The sequence below is a fragment of the Homalodisca vitripennis genome, chromosome 6 (genome assembly GCF_021130785.1).
Source record: "Homalodisca vitripennis isolate AUS2020 chromosome 6, UT_GWSS_2.1, whole genome shotgun sequence".
NCBI lineage: Eukaryota > Metazoa > Arthropoda > Insecta > Hemiptera > Cicadellidae > Homalodisca > Homalodisca vitripennis.
This window is the reverse complement of record NC_060212.1, coordinates 142,024,621-142,047,876: the sequence shown is the minus strand read 5'-3', so window position 1 is coordinate 142,047,876 and position 23,256 is coordinate 142,024,621. Positions and strand designations below refer to the sequence as shown.

The 23,256-nt window shown below is 32.4% G+C and overlaps 2 protein-coding genes across 3 annotated transcripts; one reads left to right on the top strand and one right to left on the bottom strand.

The window, feature by feature from the left end:
* Positions 1-7,140: 7,140 nt before the first annotated feature.
* LOC124365276 (inosine triphosphate pyrophosphatase-like) lies at positions 7,141-11,701 on the bottom strand. The gene is made up of 3 exons (XM_046821238.1): positions 11,428-11,701; positions 9,302-9,452; positions 7,141-7,570 (listed from the first exon to the last, which is right to left on the bottom strand). Exons 1-3 carry the CDS (start codon positions 11,512-11,514, stop codon positions 7,245-7,247), a joined length of 564 nt encoding a protein of 187 aa, XP_046677194.1. The 5' UTR covers positions 11,515-11,701; the 3' UTR covers positions 7,141-7,244.
* Positions 11,702-12,878: 1,177 nt separating this feature from the next.
* On the top strand, positions 12,879-22,343 carry LOC124364957 (26S proteasome non-ATPase regulatory subunit 6-like). Of its 2 annotated transcripts, none has more exons than XM_046820803.1 (7): positions 12,879-13,027; positions 15,405-15,558; positions 16,245-16,442; positions 17,927-18,077; positions 18,688-18,950; positions 19,364-19,545; positions 22,004-22,343. In XM_046820803.1, exons 2-7 carry the CDS (start codon positions 15,406-15,408, stop codon positions 22,272-22,274), a joined length of 1,218 nt encoding a protein of 405 aa, XP_046676759.1. In that variant the 5' UTR covers positions 12,879-13,027; position 15,405; the 3' UTR covers positions 22,275-22,343. The 2 variants fall into 2 exon arrangements, with proteins under 2 accessions (XP_046676759.1, XP_046676760.1); XM_046820804.1 differs by having other exon boundaries at positions 12,921-13,031.
* The last annotated feature ends 913 nt before the right edge of the window (positions 22,344-23,256 follow it).

Sequence of the window (23,256 nt, the reverse complement as noted above, 5' to 3'; positions counted from 1 at the left end):
CAATCCCAAAATTAGAACCATGAAATCCCCTGGCTCACCATTTCTTCTGCAGAACTTCCAAGTGGTAGGAGACTAGTATATAAAGTCCTAATGATTTACTTCTCAATCCACTTTGAATGGTAAACTACTGTAACAACCAGGGATGACATATAAACCTTTGCATCCTGCCATATATCAAACCATGGATAGTGAAAGCCAATGACAGGATACCTAGTACACCATCATACATAGGTAGCAGGGATTTCATACATCCTCATCCTTCGGTGTCCACAGCTGTTGTTAAAAAAAAAAAAAAACACAGAATAATCTCAACTTTTGCAAAATTTCTCCACCAAATACAGAGCTGTGTCAAAGCCAAAAAAAAAAAAAAAAAAAAAAAAAAAAAAAACATTTCAAGTGCTGCTGGCATTTCCTTTGATTGCATTAACTGTAAAGAGAATTTGTACATTGATATCTGGAAATCAAGCACTTCCAATTAGCTGTGAGTGCTAATTCCACTGGTGGGTTAGCCATCATCATAATCATCAGTGTCTGCTTTCGAATCTCAATGGTGTGATCAGCTACAACTGAAGACTTATGCGCAACTTCTGTAGCTTCCAGGATGCAGGTTGAAACTTATGTTGACAATTAAGTCCCTGCTTTATAAAGTTTTTTGGTCTGTTGTCATTAGAAACTTATTGAATGAAAATCCTTCCACTCCAAGGCTTGTTTGCATGGAAAATCCACCCGATAACCAGTCAAATAGTTTGTTCAACACAGAGTGTATACCACAATCTTCTAACTCTGTAATATATATGCCTTTTGAAATTTCCCATTTGGATCTACTAAGACATTTTTTATCATAAAGACTTAAAGCAAAATTGATCATTGAGTATCAACATATACTCGTATTAATTCCCAATAAAATTGTATGATTTTAAATGTTAAGTAAAGACCTTCATTAGGTTTAAATTGTTTCACGTGTTGAATTTGATATGCAGTTTTTAATACGTCCCAGGTTTAGATATGCCATTCATGTAATAAATATAGTTTGAGTTTCCTATGTCCACACTGGCTAGTGAACACGTCCAGATTCTATACCCCTGTCACTAGAGTAAACATGTAAACATTAACTGTAGTTACACACTCATTCACATTCCCACAGCACTACCTAGTTGATAAGTGCAACCATTACAGTGAAAAGTTTTAATTAATAATCAAAGCTTTTTAGTTTTAAAATTTGGTAATAATACAAGGTACACCACTTGTCGTGTAACAGACTTCACTCCTAAGGTTTCATGCAAATTTTGAGTGATAGGCATGGCACTCAGTTAAATTCTATGGTTGGACACGTATCATCAAAGAATTCATTCCTTTCTCTATAGAAATGAAGTTTCATACAAAACTCAAAGTGTACAGATGAAATATTTCTCGAGGTATCTTGCCATATAATATATTCCCATTTTTGTTTAGTAAGTTAAGTTTTGTAACAATGTTCAAATTATTAAAGGTCCGGTAAGTTAGCGAGGATACTACAATGCAAGTGTACTGATGTAAAATATTGTCACTAACTTTTAATATAGACACCAGTCTATTATATTTTATTTTTGCTCTATGGATAACAGTGTAACTTGTTAAAATCCCATAGGAACGTTTACAGTTTGTTTACAAATTAATTTATTCTGTAAATTCAGGTGCCATCATGGTTACCCATAAGACCACTGTAAAAATATTTCTTAACGCTCAGCCAAACCTCTTGGAGCCACATACACCATTATCAAACTCACTGTTGCTAATATAGAAATGAAACTTCATGAAAAATTTGAAGTCTACACTTGTTCATTTCCGATAAGTCGTGCAGAAAGACAGACAGGCAGAAATGAAATTTTTCTAGCGCCTCGAATGGTAGACTTCAATAATGCTCAGCCAATAAAAAATTATGTCTGCAAAATAGCAAAAAGTAGTCGGCCATAGGTTGCTTTAACTATGGCCAAAGTAGAGTTAACTGATGAGAAAAGTCTGATTGGGTAGACCCTTTCAGTATCTCTACTTTTCTGTTATTTATTCTTCTGGTTTCTGAGGTAATTGTTGATGGGATTTCGTAGGGAAAACATCTCTGGAATGTTCATCTCCCAGATTAATTTAATAAAGGAATAAAATTAACCTATCATTTATCTGGTGGACGGAATTTCCCTTTCCTTCATTTTCTCAAGAGTAACTTGAAATCATATATTCAGACAAAATTAGCTGTCTAATAGCTAGTCTCATCAAGAAATAACGCAAAGCTAAGCACTCTAAAACCTTGCTGGTTTTATAGGCTAAGTATTCAATATGTTGAGAAGAATACTGTGATGTGGATTGTATGTAATGGAATTTAAAAGAAGTTATAGTAGTGTATATAGTAGTATATATTTTATGTATCATTTAAAGTGACTCAATCACTTTGGAGAATCTTCTGAGTAATTAATTGAATGTCATTAGATGTACTTCGATTAGTTTAATGATAGTATGTTATTGAAGTAAACTACCAGCCACACATTGTTATATTTGTAGTATTTCAAATATGTATAATCTTTACATAATTTAATTTAAAATTATATATATATATATATATATATATATATATATATATAAAGACCTCCTATTCTTAAAGATATATTGGTCAAACCTAAATTACCAATGACAAACACCAATGAAAAATCAATACCAAAACAAAAAGGATCACATCCGTGTAATAAACCAAGATGTTTGATTTGTAAAATGTTACCAAATTCTTCAAAATTCACTAGTAGCAAAACACGCAAGACATATCCTATCATCGGCAACTTGTCTTGTGAATCTAAAAATGTGATTTACCAAATTCAATGTAAAAAATGTCCAGCAGATTATATTGGCTCAACAACAAATACCTTGAGGACAAGAATGACAGGACACCGATTTGATTATAAACACCAAGATTTAAAGAAAACTGTCGTGACTCATGGTATAAATCACAATGAAACTTTCGAAAATACATATTCAGTCAAACCTATTCGGCAAGTACATACAAATTCAAACCCAATTTACCTCAGAACATTAGAACAAGCACACCAATTGGTTTTAAAGAGCAAAATTCCACATGGACTCAACATCAGATAACTTAGCCAAAAACGTCTAAATTTGAAATCAACATATGGAACAATTGTTTAGTTCATGTCATCTGTATTTATTGTTATTACTTATTCACTGTTTATTTACTTTCGTTTGTACTGTTTTCTTTTATATTTTTATATTTTATACATTTTTTGCACCTGAAGACGGTTTTCACCGAAATATAGTGCCAATGTTTTAAAAACAATTTGTTTTAATTGTAAAGTAATTCACTACAAATAATATATATATATATATATATATATATATATATATATATATATATATATATATATAGGTGGTTTTGTTTACATCATTTAACTAATACAAAAAACTGTATTTATATGTATTGTGAACATATAAGTTCAAAATTTAAGAGCCAGTCATTTTAAAATAAATTATGTAAAGATTATACATATTTGAACTACTTCAAATGTACCAAGTGTAACAATGTGTGGCTGGTAGTTTTCTTCAATAACAAACTATCATTAAACTAATCGAAGTACATCTAATGACATTATATATATATATATATAAGCCAAACATTGACTGACTTCACATTTTCTTAAAAACTAAGGCATTGTACCTTGTCAGTGGCACAAATATAAAAAACTATGTTGATATTGTGTATGTTGCCTACTTCAATTTGAAAAAGGAGCCGAACCACCATCCCACAATATCTCGCCACCCACTACCTAGAAAGCTGACATTTTCCACAAATAGTATTTAGAGGTCATTCAATAGTAATTAAAAAATACCTTTTACTGAAAAGTTTTCTTTAAATTTAAATATATATAAAAAAATATTGGCTTTTTGCGAGATATGTAGAAATTAATGAACCACGATAACATTGACTATCGATGAACACTTCCCTTAGTACCTCGAAGAACTTGCACTGATCAAGTTAAAGTAATCCTATCTTTGACTCAAAGTTATAGTTTTATATTTTAGTGTAAACATGATACTATACCTTAACAGTATCCTAATAGCTGATAAATTCTCACATTTACTTTTAGACATAGGAGATGGGAGGTTATAGGAGTTTGAGGATGGAAATGTAAGCACTTAGGACGATCTTTTATTGAAGCAGATTCCCATTGAGGTTGTGAAATACTAGTCTATGAATTCAGTAGTAAATCATAAGACACTGTCTAAGTTCTCACCAAGAAAACTCTTAACTCACTAGTGATTTCACCTATCAACTTGTACTTGAAAGTTGGATCTCTAATAATGTTACTACGGATCTCATCCTCCCTAAACTATGCAATGGCAAGAGACTATAAGTCAAAACTTTGTACTTAAATATCATAGAGGCTAACATATTTACTGGCTGTTGGACATGTGGAACAGTTTTCTTACTCCATATTCCATGATTCTTTCAGATTATCAGTTTAAATTTAAAGACTACAGTTCCCAATCAAACTCTGTGTTTAAATGACAATAAATAAATCTCATGGGCAATCGTTAAAATTGACTGGAGTAGATTTAAGGAGCCCGTGATACTAATAATAATAATATTTATTGTCATATTAAGTTTTTGCACTCATCGACAAAGTCACTTTACAGCCAGTAGCCAAGTCAATAAATAAATACATGTTTACATACTAAAATATAAGTCATATGTAAACACATCCATGAAATATAAACAATTATCCTTAGTTAGCTTTAGATATAATTATAAATTAATATGGGATATAGCAAAAAATTCATCTACAGAATAAAAAGGATTGTTTAGAAGCCAATTTATTATAAAATTTATTGCAAAACACTTTTTTAGGGTATATATTTATTAAATTACGTAATTTGTTGTAAATTTTTAGTGAAACAGGTCTAAAAAAAGTTACAAAATTTTTTGTAACTTCAGGTGACTATTGATGGTTTTATTTAGTCTGCAGAAATTGATTGTAGTAAGCCTACTTGCCTTACTCCTAGTATTGTAGCTATGATCAGCATACTTAATATTGTTAGGGTATTGAAAAGTATACAAAACTAAGTCATATATGTATAAGTTGAAAATAGTTTGAATTTTTAAGTTTATAAATAAAGGTTTATAATGTTCCAAAAAACTAACACCACATATGATCCTGATTGCTCTTTTTTGTAAAATTAATATTTCATCTATCCTGCTGCAGTTTCCATAAAATATTAAACCATATCTAAAAATTGATTGGAAATAAGAAAAATAAGCGGGTCTAATATAATTTGTTTCAATACAATTAGTAAGCTTTTTAATTAGAAAAATAACCCTAGATAATTTTGAGCTAATGTAATCAATATGAGAACCCCATGTTAAATTTTTATCAAAACAAACTCCTAGAAATTTTACTTGATTTGAATATTTATCTAAATTATTATCAATACCAATAGCTCTTAAAGTAAAAATTATGTTTTGGGTTTTATCTTCATTTAAAAGAAAACCGTTTGCTTTAAACCAATCCGATGCCTTATCCAGAGCACTTTGTGCCAAGATATTAAGCTCATCAATGTTTGAATTAATGTTGAGGAAAGTGGTATCATCTGCTCTCACAGTTAGTTGTATTTGACCTGCTCTTGAGTAAATTCTCCTGTCAGTTTGGTCACACCAAAATTGTTTACAAGGAAGTTTTAAGATGACAAACTAACAAATGTTAATGAATGACCGATTCATTACAGTATCTAATGTACAGTAATAGTTGGTACACAACAAAATAAGTTACATAAGTTTATATGTTGATCCCATAGCAAAGCACAGGCATTCAGCTAGTAGTATCAATCCTCTATTAAATGAAAATAAAAATGTCATTTTTGTAAAAATTATGTATTTGTTCTTTTTTTTATTCAAGTTATCATGGAAGGATAAAACAGTATGACTTACTTTTCTATAATATTAACATTGTGAATTTACAACAATTAGTGGGTTCTTTTCCAGAGGGTACAATAAGAATTCAGTTTTCTCCCAGGTGTGTTGCTAGAAAATCAGGTATGTTCAACTCACTCAAGGTTAAATTATAGATATGCAAAAATTATATTTTTAAATAAATAAGTCAGTCAAGCAGAATTTAAAAATTACTTTTTTGTCTAAATGTCCCATTACTTCACACTCTATAAAACAAGGTAGGAGTACACCACACCACGTGACACATAACAGGTTTTCTGATGGTATACAAAATTTCAAGTCTATACTCAAAAACACATTTCATACTCGAAATGTTCTGTGAATGAATAGACAGATAAACAATCACTCAAATATTAGATTTTTAAAGAGATTGTCAATCTACTGTTTAAGTTTCATAATAATTTATAAAAGTCTACACACATAGTCATTCAAAGATGAAGTTGTACGTGTTGGGGTAGTTTATCTGTGTTAATAAGTAAAATGTTAAAATCTCATATGATGTACTCTGTTTACAAATTTATCTATTCTGCTATTTTGTCCTTACCATCATGGTTCATAAGCCAATGTAAAAATATTTGCTAACGGTCTGCCAAATCTCATGGAGCGACATGCACCATCATCAAAGTCTGGCTGCTTATACATAAATAAAATTTTATGAAAAGTTTCATGTTTATAGGTCAGTTTTGAGATATTGTGTAGACAAACCGACCGACATGAAATTTTTTCCAGCTGTTGAGTAATAAGGCTTCGCTAATCCTCAGCCAATTGCGAAATTAAGTAAATTATACATAGGAATGTAAAAGATACCAGGCACTTATTGAATATACCGTATTTTCAGTAGAAAATAAATTAGTTAAGAATGTTAACTTCTTTTGCTCCAACTGCTTTCTTTCTTTACTCATAGTTACAAACTCTATAACATATCTTTAATTATGATCTACAGTAAACCATGGAACTCCTTCACAATACTCTACATAAAAGAACCTATTCATGTAGTATAGCATATATGTCTGTCGATCAATCACTCTTCTGTAAAAATCTTTGTTCACATAGTCATAATTCAAACAAAAAGTTACAACTTTTAGCTGACCTTTATGCCACTGGCCACTACTTACATACAATTTTTTCAGATAGTGAAGAAAAGGGAAAAGAGAGTCTATGTTTCAGGGCACAAATTTATTTACAATTCAATGATAACCATGTTAAAATTTGTATCACATTCAGAGTTTTAATTTATAAAACAAAATTTAAAACTCATTGTTTACCTTTTATTATCAAAATACTCCTTTAACTTGAGCACAGCCTTACTTCTGTGAGATATTTCATTCTTCTGCGACTTGGGCATCTCAGCATAGGTCTGGTTGTATCCCTCTGGCAGGAAACACGGGTCCCAACCAAAGTCCCTAGGCCCTCGAGGGCTGACAATAGTTCCCTTTGTTTCTCCCCTGAACAACAGCACGTCACTGGTTGGACTCTCAGCGTAGGCGAAGGTGCACATCGCTGTGGCACTCTTGTCCTCCCAGCCCGCGAGCATCTGGTGGAGTCCATCTGGTCCGAGTTTGTCGAGAAACCATTTTATATAAGGTCCTAGAAAATGGACATGAAAATGTGAACATTTGAACTTGTTAAAACTCACAAAACATTGTGGTACTTATGTATTATACGGAGGCCACTATTTTGGAATAAGTTTTCCTTGTCAGGAACCAAAATTAAACTTCTTTATATGTTACTAGTACTTTCCTTGTTTCATAATGAATATAAAAATAGCTGATGAGTCATACTACCTGTCGCCAAATCGCGTCAAAATAGCACTTCTTCTTCTTCTATGGGGCGGCCTACTGCCATGCACTTAAAGCCTAAAAGGCCTTTTGCGCACCCTGGAAGCACACCACGAGGCCTACCAATCTATGATTTCAGCAGTTCCACAAACCCCCGAAAACAACCTATCAGGTCTTCCTGGGGAAATTCACCACCCTTGTCCAAACTACCAAAGATGGCATACTGCTCCCTTGCTATTGAAGGGCAATAAAAGAGCAAGTGTTCGGCAGTTTCATCCTGCTCATCACTCATTCTACAGAGCGGATCCTCCTGAAGGATGTCGACTCTGTGAAGATGCTCCATCAGGTGACCATGTCCCGTGATCAGACCTATAACCTGAGAAGACATTGATCTATTTGGTGAGAGAAGGTCAGACACCACTCTGGAAGAAGGCAACTGTAGTACCATTCTGCTCATTCTCATGCCCATATGCAACCTCCACCTTCTCTCATGTTCAAAGCGAACCCATTTCAAGACACCCCCAAAGGATTCACACCTTGGAATACCGCAGAACGGTTGAGGGTCTGTCATAATTGACGCTTGCGTTTGGTGCTTGGCCAGGGCATCAGCTCTTTCATTCCCAGGGATCTCCTTATGACCAGGAACCCAACAAACAGTCACAGGCGAGCGACCCTTCAAGTAAGCCTAGACACACGAATCATCTTTCACTTTAATATAACTCATTGTTGTTCTTTTAGTTTTTGGTTTCATCAATTGTCGTGCACTTGATTAATTTATCATTTCATCATGAATAAATGCATATGTTTATCATTTAATCTGGGATTTACTTTGGACTGAAGAGAAAAGTTTTTATTGGCAGAATACATGTGACGATCAGGAGTAGCGACGACTGGTGCGATGTATACAACCCATTTCTTGCCGGCATTACTTCCTTTTGGGAGGCATACGATAACTGTTCATTGTAATAACTTGTAAATTTCAATATAGGTTAAATAGTCTGTTTTTTAAACCATAATTTATTTTGGTGTAATCGTGGCTTCCGGATAATACCAAAGTACCAACATTGTTTTATACAGATAAAGTAACTTACTTACATTTCAATTTATAGAGGTTCCCCATCAACTATTATTATTGGTATGTTAACTATTGAATAGCCCTGTCACAGTGCATAATACCACAGGAAAGAGTTCGGCTTGCTCAGCCTATTCTGCTCCACAGTTTACTAGAGTATTGAATCATTAACACTTTAACACAACAAAGATGATTAAATGAAGTCTTAGCTGTACACTTAAACCTTTGAATCAACTGTTAAATAGTATACACAGTTTTAGTGTTATTGTGTTTTTATTGTTTCCTGATCTTGGTGGTTTATTAACTCTGATCCCGCACTTAAAGAAATACCTCAGACTCTCATATACCCTATCAGAAACTATGGAATGCAAGGACCAAATTGTCACCTTGTGATCCCTTCCATTGTGCCATTGAAAGAAGTAAAATACAGAGTAACTGAATATGTCCAACCAAAAATCCTTTACTCACCAGGAAGGCCCTTCAAAGCTGTAAATCCTAAACAAGTATCTTCAACAATAACAGGACCCTCGACTATCCTGGCAGCTTCTTTGCACTTTTTGATACAAATATCTTCATATTCTCCTTGGAGTTCTGGTAAATCCACTTTGCGATTAACGAGCTGCAAAACAGAAAAATACATATTTAAGAAGAAAAACATGAAGTTCTCTCAAGCTTATTTAAACAGTTATATTTTGTCTACAATTGATAGAAACATCAGACTTTTGGGTAGATAAATGGTGTTCCCTTTGCAGTAAGCAAAATTTGACAAAATTACATATATTTACATGGTTCCTCTATGTACAAGGAAGAACGTTTTTCATTTTGGGGTCAAAAGGCCATATGGCAGTCTATCTGTATGTTTTATGTTCAGATTATTTATTGATTTACACCATTTTAGGGCAGAGTACGATAAGCGGACCCGGTTTTTATATCGAAATTGGCAAACGATATTACTTAATCATAACCATCGATACTGATTAATTATTTTGAACTATTAACTTAAATAATCTATATCAACAGCTGTAAACACTCTACAATAATACACTTAGGATAATATTTCAATTTCACATAAGTAATTCTGATTGTTAAAAATGGCAGTCAATTTTAGAAAACTTCACGACTTGCTTCTTCGTGGCTTCAACATGTTGGACTCGGTAATTCTAAGCAATATATGGGTCAACCTCGATTTTTCTCATATTACAATATAATGTTCCAATAGTCAATTAGAAAAGGAAATGACTAGAATTTCTTGCCGGAAAGCAGTTATAGGGAGCAGGCAACTCATATTACAATATAATGTTCCAATAGTCAATTAGAAAAGGGAATGACTAGAATTTCTTGCTGGAAAGCAGTTATAGGGAGCAGGCAACCGCGAGAATTACCTATTAGTGATCAGGGGCACTGACGTGATCTGGGCTTCAAATTTGGAACTACTCGAGTTAATTTTTTTTCTAAAAGAGCAAGCAGCGCGAAGCGCTGCGCAGCGGGCAAGCATCGTGCGTGATCTTCGTACGAATGAAGATCTCGTATATACTGAATTGATTCAGGCCAAAGGAATGAGACAGATTCCTTTACCAGATTTTTACGGAGATTTTGTATTGGGCGGATTATATTGGTTTACTATTACATTATATTGTAATATGTAATAACAATTTATAAGAAATTTTTAATACAAAAAAAGGATCACGCACGATGCCTGCCCGCTGCGCAGCGCTTCGCGCTGCTTGCTCTTTTAGAAAAAAAATTAACTCGAGTAGTTCCAAATTTGAAGCCTAGATCACGTCAGTGCCCCTGATCACTAATAGGTAACTCTAAGCAATATATGACCGTCTGGCGTTTGCCTGCTCCCTATAACTGCTTTCCGGCAAGAAATTCTAGTCATTTCCTTTTCTAATTGACTATTGGAACATTGTATTGTAATATGAGAAAAATCGAGGTTGACCCATATATTGCTTAGAATTACCTTGGACTCGTACCGAAAAATCCATTATGGGAAATTTGTGGGAAAGAAACAACTGTAACTGTGAGAGGAGTAAATATGGTCGTCTTCAGTTTTCCTTTTTTTTTACTCAAGGTTATAATAATTTGTTTTATCACTGTAAATATTAAATACATATTTTAATTTGAAACATATCCTATGATTGTTATATTGAGGATTATAGGTACTTTTATATAGATTGATAGTCTAGGATTTGAGATGCGAATATTAGGTATCGATGACTATATTCTTCGATATAAAAAACCGGGTCTGCTTATTGTACCCTACCCGATACTTCATATATTAAAAACAGAACTATCAATCGATTGTTGTTGTCATTGTTGAACACAATTACCTAAATTATATGAATTCAATGTTCAGATCTTTAGTACAGAAGAGTCATCTTCATGTAAGCCAAGTGTAATACATATATTCTGATTTCATATGTGTTCTATTCCTTATTAAAGATTTATGCAGCTCTGCATCCTGACAAAAAGTAACTAAACAATGATTTGATGGTTAAGTTAGTCTTTTCCTATGTTTTTGTCAACTAGAATACAACACGCCCATATGTGAATAAATGATTACAATTATATAAAATATGGTTTTACACTACCTGAAACGGGATAGTTTCGCCCAGTATTTTAACAACTTCTTCTAACTTCTTTGCGTTTCCAGTTACAAACACTATTTGTTTTGCCATTTCACACAAGATTAAGGATGCAAATATTTATTTAGAATGTTTAATTTGCGTGCTTTCAAAAGTTTACATTTTAATCATGGTTACAAAATAATAACTAGAATTTTAACTTAACATTTTAATAGATAACCGCCTATTCGGAAAATCACGGACGGTATTTAGTTTAGTGTAGCGTGAGCCAGCAAGTTAATCCGGGGTTGGTTTTGGTTAGCCTTTCTTTAGGTTAGGTTGGTTGAATTTCTTTGAATAACAAACAGCTGTTTTAAATTTTTGTGGAAGATGTACGAGTTTTTTTAAGGTGCCTTTGGCATAGCAACACGTTTAGCTAAATAACATTTTAGAGGACATAAACTTTTCAGTTTTATACTGTTTGTTTTGAAAATCATTGATAAATGATTTCTAATAAATTACTGTGGTCTGTGTTTTTATCATTTGGAAACAATTTCCAATGAATTATTTTGACATTTAGTATAATATAAATGCAAAGGAAATTGAACTGTAATGGTAAAAAAGCAACTGCTATTTTTATCTGGTTCCAAAATATTAATTTTTGTGGGAAGTTTTTAAAAATTAACTACAGTATATATTTAATCTTAAAACAAGTTTAAACTGATTATTACAAAACCGCGTTCGTGATTAGCATGCCTTATTTTAAACTAAATAAACTATTGCATTCAAATTATCAACTGCGTAAGATGAATATGATAGATTTGAAAAAGGACATATGTTGCATTTTTTCGTGGAAATATATATCGTTTCGTCATTAAAATACAGGAAGAATAATCCTTCAATTATTACTCTTTTAATGTTGACCTTTTAAATTACATAATCAATCCCCTGTCTATTTGCAACCAGACCTTTTAGAATTTTAATACAATATGTCGCATCATATCAAGTAACAATTTCCTTATAAACAAATAAATAGATGTTTGCTCAGTATTGATCAACCGCTATTTACTCTGAGAGTCGTATGTGGTATGAAAATTCAATCGATGTCGATGTGCTGTTGTATCGTTGGTTTGTCTAAGTTGACATTTAGATTCCCAGATAAGAGTAAATCAAACCGATCCGCAAATCTCAAGTTTCATTATTAGCGTATAATATTAAATATCACGCTAGGGCTGTCAAATTAAAAAAAAAAAAAAACAGTATGTGACAGTCATAGCATAACCATACAGAGAGTTAAGTATGGTTATCATGCAAATGTAAAAATAAACAATCTCAAGGCAGAAATCTGTGAGGTAACTGATATAAACCTTCAGCATGGTTTGTGCAAACAAGAAAATTGGAACACAAAAAAAACCCTCGTACTGTCCTCCAGCAATGGAAACTCAGATCTGTGCTCATGGTCTGTCTGGTCTGCATTCCTTATTCCTATGAAAGAAGAAGAAAACGTCAGGAAAAACGTCTAGGCTTTAGACTTAGAGTGACTTGTCAGTTTGAATTCTCGAGTTAACTATAAAACATTTAATACTCATAATCAAAAACCACTGCACAAAGCAACAGACAGTTTTAAGTAAGTATGATATTTCTATATTTTCATATAGTTAGCGAGATAATACCAAACAGTATTCTTGTCCAATTTGTTTTGTAGGTTAGGAAGTGGCTCTCTTGTCTTAATATAGTATATCATAGCCTACTGTATCATGTATTACATTTTAAAAATCGAAGTTTCATAATTGATTTATTACTTTGGTTCTCTTTCAGTTTGTTCTCCAGTATTGATGGTCTTTCATTTATTGATTCCTATGATGAACAACAAAACAGTTTTGCAAGTGAAAAAGGTAACTTTTGTTTTGTTGACCCTGGCCAAACAAAAAGGAACCTGTTGGCTGTGCTAAAAATTGATAACTATGAAACATAGAAGTAGCCTATTACAAGAATTTCCTTACTGTCTGAATACTTATTTCAAAGCAATCGGTCATTGTTTAGTGTTTTGAGTAGGGTACTATAAGCGGACCCGGTTTTTTATATCAAAATTGACAAACGATATTACTTAATCATAACCATCGATACTGATTAATTATTTTGAACAATTAACTTAATCTAGCCTATATCAACAGCTGTAAACACTTTAAATTAATAATACACGTAATCGTGTTATTAATATTATATATACGTGTATATATAACAATAATATTAATTGTTATACATACACATAATAATATATAATTATGTGTGTATAATTATAAACAATTCAATAATTATGACATAGACCATATGAATTGTGGCTCATAATTATTTATGAGTTTTCCTGTTTGATTGATCTCGTTCTGGTTTCTTTATTATTTATACAATTTCTTAATTATGTATGAGTTTTCCTATGTTCTTTTATACTCATATTTTAATTTAAAACATATGATTGTTATTTAGGACTATATATACTTTTATATCAGTTGATAGTCTAGGATTCAAGATGCGATTATTAGGTATCGATGGTTATATTCTTCGATATAAAAAACTGGGTTCGCTTATCGTACCTTACCCAGTGTTTTTTATGCACATTACAGTCTGCCATTGCGCTTGTTGACCCACCGACAACTTGTTGACCGGGTACTAAAAATTGATATATCTCCAAAGAAGAAATATTACCATATTGCCTACATTGTTTGTAAATTTGAATTCCGCCCTATCCTTGAATTTAAATTAATATTTTAGAAACAGTTGTATATTATTGTACTTTCTTGATGGACTCCCTATTCTTAAATTAAAATTAAAACTATATTAACATTACAAAATATAATGGTCAAAGGTGTGCTATAGTAATAAAAGAAAAGAAAATACATAGGCTACACACATACATATTCACTTACATACATCTAGACAAACACACATATATACATATGCATTTTTATACCTAAGAGCACTACATTTCTTGGACAAAAACAATATTAATACATACATAGGCCTATATAATTACTAAGACATTCTAAATCAAATAACATAATTTAAAATAAAATCACAATTAAGCAAGAAAGTTCATGAAAAAAATAGGTAACTATAATAATAATTTACTTAATACTTTCAAGTAAATTTCAATATCTATACACATACAGGAAACAATCCCATAAAATATCTGGCACTTATTATACTTAATACTTCCTGTTTAATAATCTACAAAGCATAATAATTAGAGTTTTAGTGATATGTAACAATGTTACTAATAATACAAAAATGGATAAGAAGTGTACATTTTGTACAAAAAAAGACAAGCAAACAAATTTTAGTACATAAAAAGTAAAATGTTAAATAATAAAACTATATATTTGATTAGTATACATATTAGTTTTAAAAGTCTTTATATTCATTTTTTATCTACTATATTATTATTATTTAAATACATTAAAACAGTAAATATTGCATGTTATTGTTTTACATATTTTGATGTATTTGTATCTCAACTGATCATCCGATTTCATCTGAACTGATAATTGACTCACATAAATGCAAATAAAAATGTTCACAACGGAGAGGTTTTAAAAAACTTAAAAAAATGTTTCAGTGTGTACTCATCATATTGGAAATAATTTACTAATTGCTGTTCCCTTACAGTGCTGAACTATTTAAATAACATTGTTTTCAGTTTTAAGGTACCATTCATACTCTTGTAAAGTTACTATTCATATAATGATAAACAGTAAAATGAAGAAAACAATATATACACTCAGGGATCCTTATTTTGTCCACTTAAACTAACATTTTGTCCAGTCAGTTGCTCTGTAATTCTCTAAGAATTTTTAATCTTAAAACTGAATTGAAATGGTGGCAGGAGGAGTTAAGTAGTGAATTTAAGCAATTAAATTAAATTTACTCGTGTGTATGTACATAATCTATACTGAAGATGGGTTTATTTAAACATATTCTTCAAAGAATACAATGTCCTTGTGTTGTAGGATGGGAGAAGGCGAGGGAGTCACTCCAGCCTACATGCAGCTGGCCCACTGGCGGTTCGCTCTGAGGCTGCCAGAGTATCAAGGGGACAAGGAGTTAAGGGACAAGCTGATGACAGGGATCAAGCAAGGCAACATGGCACCGTACTACAAGGAAGTGAGTTCACATTATCCATTGTTAACTCCATATGTATTTCATTCGAAAGACTTAAAAACCCATGACTAAGGGATGTTGATGTTAAAAATATTTATTTACAATTCTATTGTACTTAAGGTATAAAGGAAGCACATCTATAAGTGAACGCTTAGTTTTTTTTTAATGGATTAACAGTTTTCTAGTTTTTAAATTGAATCCATTCTGGGCCATCCTTTAAATGTTCATAAATGAATTAAACGCTAAAGTGGAAAACAGTCTTGATTCTGAAATTTTTACACTGCGATTTGTCACTTTGCATAGATACTACCGGTTTTAACATTGTGTGGTGTTATAAAACAGGTAGCAGATAGACAGACTCATAGAAATGACATTTTTCCAACCCTTTAGTGATAGGCTTTACGAAAGCTAAGTTAATACATTATAGTGGATTGAAGGGTAATATACAGCCTCTAAATTCAGGAAATTCAGGTTCTCAATGCTTGTTGGAGGAATGGTTGTAACATTGAAATCTGGACTTGCAACCAATATTGTTGTAGAGACAAAAATCCAGTATGTTCTACCTACATTTTTTTGGTAGGACATTTATTGTTGCAAAAAACCTTTTTTAACTCTATATCTTTTATCCATTCTCAATTCTTCTCAAGATTGTGAGGATTTTGATATCTCAAGTCTGTAAATGTGTACAGGTGTGTGCAGACCTGGGCTGGGAGTTCAATAGTTCCCTGTTTGACGAGATGGTGGCAGCTAATGTCAAGCGGCTGGAGGAACTGGAGAAGGAACATGAGAACAATGTATTGGATGAGGAGGACCAAAGTCAACTATGCGGTGTCTGGCAAAGCAAGCTGGACTACTTGTGTTCTATCGGCGACAGCGAGGCCGCAACGGTCAGTATTTAAGAGTCATTTTCTACGCAATTAGAGGCCATGAAACTTGTGTTAGATTTATAATTGTTATTGATTGATTTATGCATTGGTTTTCTCTTTTCCTTTGAATTATTTTTAAATGCAATAATAAACACCATATTTCTCTATGATTGTTCCTCGTTGATGGGAAAATCAGCAGGATTACCTTGAAAACTATCTTTTAGAATCCAGTGATTCAAAGTACACATCTTTCTCAATCGGTAGAGAGCATTTTAGTTGTTGGAACTAGAATTGGAGCATTCTAGAGGGGAACTAAAAAAGTGATAAGATAAAGTCCTCAAGGTCTATTTTTTGACTTTAGGAGATATTAATTGTTTTAATGATCGTCATAATGCTTAACAGCTATCGTTGAAGTAGCATATGGCTGGTGCTGCCACATAAAGGTTCTCTACTAGCTGTATAATTTCATTATAATTTCTATTAAAAATAAAGTAAATGGTCATTTTTTACTTTTACTGTCAATTCCTAAATATACTGTTTGTCTTATAATTAGTCATATGATAAAATTATGGTAATAAATATTTTGCGTTTTTAATAATTGTGGGACAGTGCCTGTAGAAGGGTAAATCTCGAAATAGACCCATTTTTGGGAAAATTGCTTAAATTTTTTCTCAATATGCCATCTCCTATAAATTTAATTCATTAAAATATTCCTCTTTCTTGGTAAGATAATATAGGTTTCAAGGTTCATATGTTACAAGGCCCTTGTAACATAGACAACTGGTTACCCTCAACTAGCTTTACATTTGTGTTTTCTGCTGTTCAATAACCTCACATGTTTGTTTTGTATTGTGGTGGTGTAACCTACTATTAGTATTGCAGAATTTGATTTTAATTGTCATTTAAATATTAAAGAAATGAATGATGATTTTCATTTGCAAGTTGTGTGAAGTGATACCTATTTTTCCCTGAACATTGCAACAGGCATATCAAATACTAAAAAAGAATGTCAGTTTTGATTATATCTGCTTAATAAAATAGTGTAGTGTTTTAAATAGTTTAGTTTTTTGTCGTCTATGTTAGTCTAAAAGGAGCTCTGACATTAGTTAAGAATAATAATTAAATTCAGTAATTTATTATGATAATAAAATAGGAAATATGGCGATAATAACATAAATGTATCATGTGAGTTTTCTAAACTTCTTAACTGCAATACTAATCAAACTTCTTAATGCAGTTAACAAGGATTTTGGATAGGCCTTTCTAGCAGCTAACATCTCAATTGTTACAAATTTACAGTTTTTATTTGATTTAAAATTTATTTGTCTTAAACAAAATCATGTTTTCTTTAGGAGCATCGGAAGATATTAGACTAAATGAAACCATAGTTCTAACATTATATTTTACACTAGCCATTTATCGTCCAATTAATTCAATGTTATAAATTACATATTTGTATACTAATTCAAAATATACTCAATTTGTTTCTTATTGATTGTGTACAGTCCTTGGCTACTTCTAAAATAGAAGACAAGACGGTGCCGAAGAGCCACAGGATTGATGCTGTCTTCTCGCTCTTCCGAGTGTCTTTCTTCCACGGCTGCAATATCAAGGGCATGAGTTCAGCCATTGAGAAGGCCACAGAGTTGATTGAGGGTGAGTAGATAGTGTTGCAGATACTATACTGGAGTGCAGCAAAGAAGACAGTTGAGGTCTGGCCAAGAGAGGCACAGTGTGTCATGTCTGTTGTCATACCGCCTAGCCTGGCAATACCTCATTATGGTGACTGTAATTAATCCTAATGTTTCTGATGTCCTTGTGTTTTTTTTAATTCTCTTTAGTACAAATGGTGTCACTGAAGAGTAATGCAATGTCATTTCTTTGATCCATATTATACACTGCAACCTGTTATTATTAAAAAAAATAAAGTATTTATAGAAAATATTGTTAAATTTAATTAAATTAAGCTTGTTTTCACTTTTTTTTGTATGATTTAATCATTATATAAATGCAGGATAGGATTAGCCATTTAACAAAAATTTCCAGTTGATGCATCATATTTTGTATCAGAATAATATAACATTTTACCAATTTAAAACATTGTATTTTAATCCGAAATATCTCAAGGAATTAATTTTGTTAGTGATGTTTCAGTGTGTGTGTAAATTGGAAAACTGATGTGAAAGGCTGATTGAATTACAATAATTAATACAGCTTTAAAGTGTAAAATAAGAAAAAGCAAAAATTTTGTAAATAATAATTTCAGGCATAAGCGGAGGTGACTGGAGTGCACGTAACAAGCTGAAAGCGTATGAAGGTGTTTGGAGCCTAGCCATCAGGGATTTCACTCGGGCAGCCCACCTCTTCGTGGATGTTGTACCAACATTTGAGTCTTACGAGTTGGCAGATTTTGGCACAATCATTCGATACACCGTGCTCGCCTGCATGATTGCTCTACCACGTTGTGACCTCCGCAAAAAACTTATGCACCATGGCGTAATGGCACAGGCATTGCATTCACAATATCAGGTAATAAGTTATTCGTTTAAATTAATTCAAGTGATATCTCCTCATCCAAGGATTTCTACCTAATATAATGAGAAGAGAATTTTTTCAAGGGATTTTTAGGGAAAACTAAGTGTCATGTAAAGTGCCTATTCTATTCTTTTGAGGACTAAATATTTTGATATCCTAGTATAGTGGGATACGAACTGTTATGAGATTGATATTTCTCATACAACAAACCATCAGTGATTGTACTCAGTGATGCTTTAAGACAATTGTCAAAATAAGTGAGGTCATGAATAGTTTGTAAATACTGGGACATTCACATTGAAATAGCTCAATCTGCAATGGGTTTAAGCTCTCTTCAAAGATTTAATTTATTAGAACCAGATGTAATCAAGATTTTTAAATGTAAAACAATTCTTGTATGTGTGTAGGATCTGCGTGAGTACTTTGTGTCCCTGTACGATGGCCGCTACTCTGACTTCTTAGTGTGTTTGGCTCGTATAGAAGTGGAGATGAAACGAGACCCTCTCCTCCACCCTCACTACCGACATTACGTGCAGGAGATGAGACTTAGGGCGTACAAGCAGATCCTACAAGCCTACCGTTCTCTCAGGTGACACTTCCATTCTTTACTTCTTATTATTATTTAGTTATCTTTTATTTTCATGTTTCATATTTGGAATGCGGCAGGTACATTAACACGTTAATTGCCATGCCAACCTGATTAGGTTGGCGAATATTTTGTTGCTATTATGCACTGCCGACCCGATCGGGCCTCACCATGACAATGACATAGTTTTACTTTATTGCAAATACGAGCATTGTGGCAAACCAGTGGACTAAATGTTCTAAATAGATACAAGAATGAACAGAGAACGTTGTTCGAAGTTGTTTCGTTATTTTTTAGGTTTACTAAAACACCGAGGAATATTATGAATTTTTATCTCCCGATCGGGTCGGCAAATTTATTTTTACCAATTGTCGATGTAATTTTCTTTTATACTTTCGTTAATTGATGTTATTATGTGATTATATTGTTTTATTATTCATTATAGTTGTGAATGAAATTATAAAAACTATTTTGTGAGCGTTTATTTTTGAATTATTGGTTATGTTATGAACTCCACAATATAGGGTTATCTTTATGTTAGAATAATAAATCGTAAACTAAAACCCTTTTAAAATTCTTTTATAGACACGTGTTTCGGTATAAATACGGTTCACACTGAAGATGGTTTATACCGGAACATGTGTCTGAAATAAAAGAATTTTAAAAGGGTTTTAGTTTACGATTTATTATTCTGGAATTATTGGATATAAAATAATATCTAATATTTCAATATTTATAAAACAAAGTTTATTTTTAATTGGATACATAAAAGAGGATTATTACTTCTGTAATACAGATTAATGTCTACTTGTGGATTTTCTTAAAACTGTCTCGAATACAGAATCGACGGTGATGAAATCTCCAGTGTCTTCCAAATCAGAAAACTCACATTCACTATAATTTTCCAATTCACCATAATTATCTCCATATCTGTCACGTTCACTACTCATCGGTTTGTCAAAAAACATCTCTACATCACCTTCCTTCAGTTTCCACTCATCTCTGATATTTAATAAAGCTTAGACAAACATAAACAACCATATAACTATGTAACGAATAACCACAATTAAAGCAGCGAGGGTTATGTAAATTAGTGCGAACTACGTGACATATCGGCTGTGAGCGGGAAGCAGTTGGGAATGTTTGTTCAGTCAGCCTTTCATTGCACACGCACCATAGAGTAAAAAAAAGAAACGCTCGATGTCTTCACAGCAATTTAAACTAAATATTCCAAAGTGTACTCAAATTTCTATGTCGGCCCGATCGGGTTGGCAAGACAATTTTTTTCAGGCAATTTCGCTTGAAAAATAAGTCTGCCAACCCGATCGGTCCAAAGTTAAGCCACACACTCCATATCATATAATTGGCATGAATCGTTTTTATTTACTTATATTCATCACAAAAACTATATCACATAGAAAACGATTACAGAAAATTTAGGCATTACAGGGAACTCTAGAATTCTTTATGGTGGCAGTTAACGTGTTAATTTACTATTCAGAGTGTCTGGTAGTCTTGATCATAATTTTTCATATTAAATATGTTAATGGAATTTCCTTCTCATCTCATCTAAACTTGGTGTGACTTAATTTCTACTGGATTTTGTGTGATTGCACACATTTTCAATAAACGTATTATTACATTCATTAGAAATTAAATTATAAAAATGAACTTGAGTTTGATATTAAAATGTGTTTTAATACCTTAACTTCTAGAATAAAATCTAGAAATAAAACAATAAGCAAAGTACTTATTATTCTTGTATACTTAGCCGTAGGTTTTTACATTATGTTGTGTTTGCTTATTTGAGCTATTCTAATTAAGAAATATTGTAATACATATTTTATTTTGTTACTTGATTAGTGTATATCTCAAATGGATTTCACTGTTATCCATAACTGACATTACTTTAGTATGCGATAAAGTGTACTAGTTAGTACCACCTCGATTTTGTAATTTACAAGACTGAATACTAGCAACAAATCTATTTGATGTGCACATTAGTTCATTAGTTTTTGCTTGATAATATCTGAAATGATCAGATCATAACTTTCATTGTCTACTTTTATTTCTGGAATTTGTTTATTTGCAACCGCTAAATAACTTTGTGCACTGCTCTATAAAAAGTTATGTAAAATGAGTTTTTTTACAACTAAATGGATTTCATGAAACTTGTTTAAAAATAAATGTGAATAAATATTAAACAAATTTCTACAAAACAAACAACAATTCAACAATTTTGACCCTGGGCGGTCATCAAACTTCCTATACACAATCAGACAAACTGAAATACATGACAATTATAGGTTAATGAAAGATAATTGGTTACAGTCGCATCAAATTCACACATTTTCTCTGATTATTAGTTCTTTATGCTCGGATACGATAGGGTCTTAACATAAAACTTCCCTGTCAATTAGTTAGCCTCAGATTTTAATTAAACATTAACATATTTTTCTAGCTTGGAGTACATGGCAAACTCATTTGGCGTAACAACAGAGTTTGTGGAACGAGAGGTGGCAAGGTTCGCTGCAGCCGGCAGGCTCCAATGTAAGATTGACTCGGTGGCCGGCACTGTCATCACGAGTGCCCATCTCGGTGACGACTCAGTGCGCAGCAAGGAGGCCCCTGAGGCCAGCCTGGACCGCAACATCCTCTATCAGACCACAGTTAAGCGTGGCGACATTCTACTTAACCGCCTCAAGAAACTTGCCAGAGTCATGGACTTCTAGTGGTCATTTCTAAATGCATTCTTAACTTATAGTTTGATCAATTAAAATTTTGTTATAAATTCTAACCAATCATTGTGTTCTGTTTTCCTCTGAGTGTGTGTATCAAATGTGAGTTGCAATATTTAGACAACAACATGATGATTAAGTATTTGAAGGTGATTATGGATAGAGGATCAGTGTTCTATAGCTTTGTCAAGTGTATGTATCACAAGTGTATGATACTAGTATCAATAGTTTAAAAAACCAACTAATAGTTAGAGGGTGGTATTATTCATGTCTGAAAGCAATCCTTAAAGTTATATATGCCATTCCCTCCTTCAGAAGACTAATCAAAGAATTTTTGGTAGCTGGTTCGTTTGACTAGATTAATTTATGTCATAAATGCATTTTTGGCTGAGCTTTAGTGAAGCCTATTACTTGAGAGACTGACTAAATTTTGTTTCTGCCGTGTCTGTCCACATATCTCCAAAATAAAATTAGACTAAGAATTTTGCATGAGTTTTTTTCTATATAGATAACACTGAATTTGATGATGGTGCACTTTACTCTGTGGGATTTGGCTGAGCATTAGTGAATATTTTTACATTGGTCTTATGGGTAACCATGATGGCAATGAGAAAGTAGCAGAATACATTTTTGAACAAATTGTGTAAAATCATATAAGATTTAAACATGTGAAATTTTTATTCATGGAGTAAAACAAATAAATATTAGAGTTGAAATTCAGTGATCAAAGTCTGTGACAATATTTATTTCAATGCAATCTTGCATTGTAGTACCCTTCCTAGGTAGGGTCACTAGGGGTAGGGTCCTAGATGAGGTCACAGAAATTTTTTGTCCTTAGGGCATTGCTATGGAACCTAACTTAATGAACAAAAATCTGAATGTATCATGTGGCAAGAAATCACAAGAAAGATTTTATCTGCAGACTTTATATTTTAAAACTTCATTTCTACATTAATAAGAATGTGTTCTATGATGA

What these genes read in the sequence shown, in the direction of transcription:
- LOC124364957 (XM_046820803.1), top strand. Translation starts at nt 15,406, where the DNA reads ATGGGAGAAGGCGAGGGAGTCACTCCAGCCTACATGCAGCTGGCCCAC. An exon ending in TGGCACCGTACTACAAGGAA is followed by an intron (nt 15,559 to 16,244) that starts GTGAGTTCACAT and finishes AAATGTGTACAG; the next exon opens with GTGTGTGCAGACCTGGGCTG. An exon ending in GCGACAGCGAGGCCGCAACG is followed by an intron (nt 16,443 to 17,926) that starts GTCAGTATTTAA and finishes GATTGTGTACAG; the next exon opens with TCCTTGGCTACTTCTAAAAT.
- LOC124365276 (XM_046821238.1), bottom strand. Translation starts at nt 11,514, where the DNA reads ATGGCAAAACAAATAGTGTTTGTAACTGGAAACGCAAAGAAGTTAGAA. An exon ending in GCGAAACTATCCCGTTTCAG is followed by an intron (nt 9,453 to 11,427) that starts GTAGTGTAAAAC and finishes TCTGTTTTGCAG; the next exon opens with CTCGTTAATCGCAAAGTGGA. An exon ending in AGCTTTGAAGGGCCTTCCTG is followed by an intron (nt 7,571 to 9,301) that starts GTGAGTAAAGGA and finishes TCCATTTTCTAG; the next exon opens with GACCTTATATAAAATGGTTT.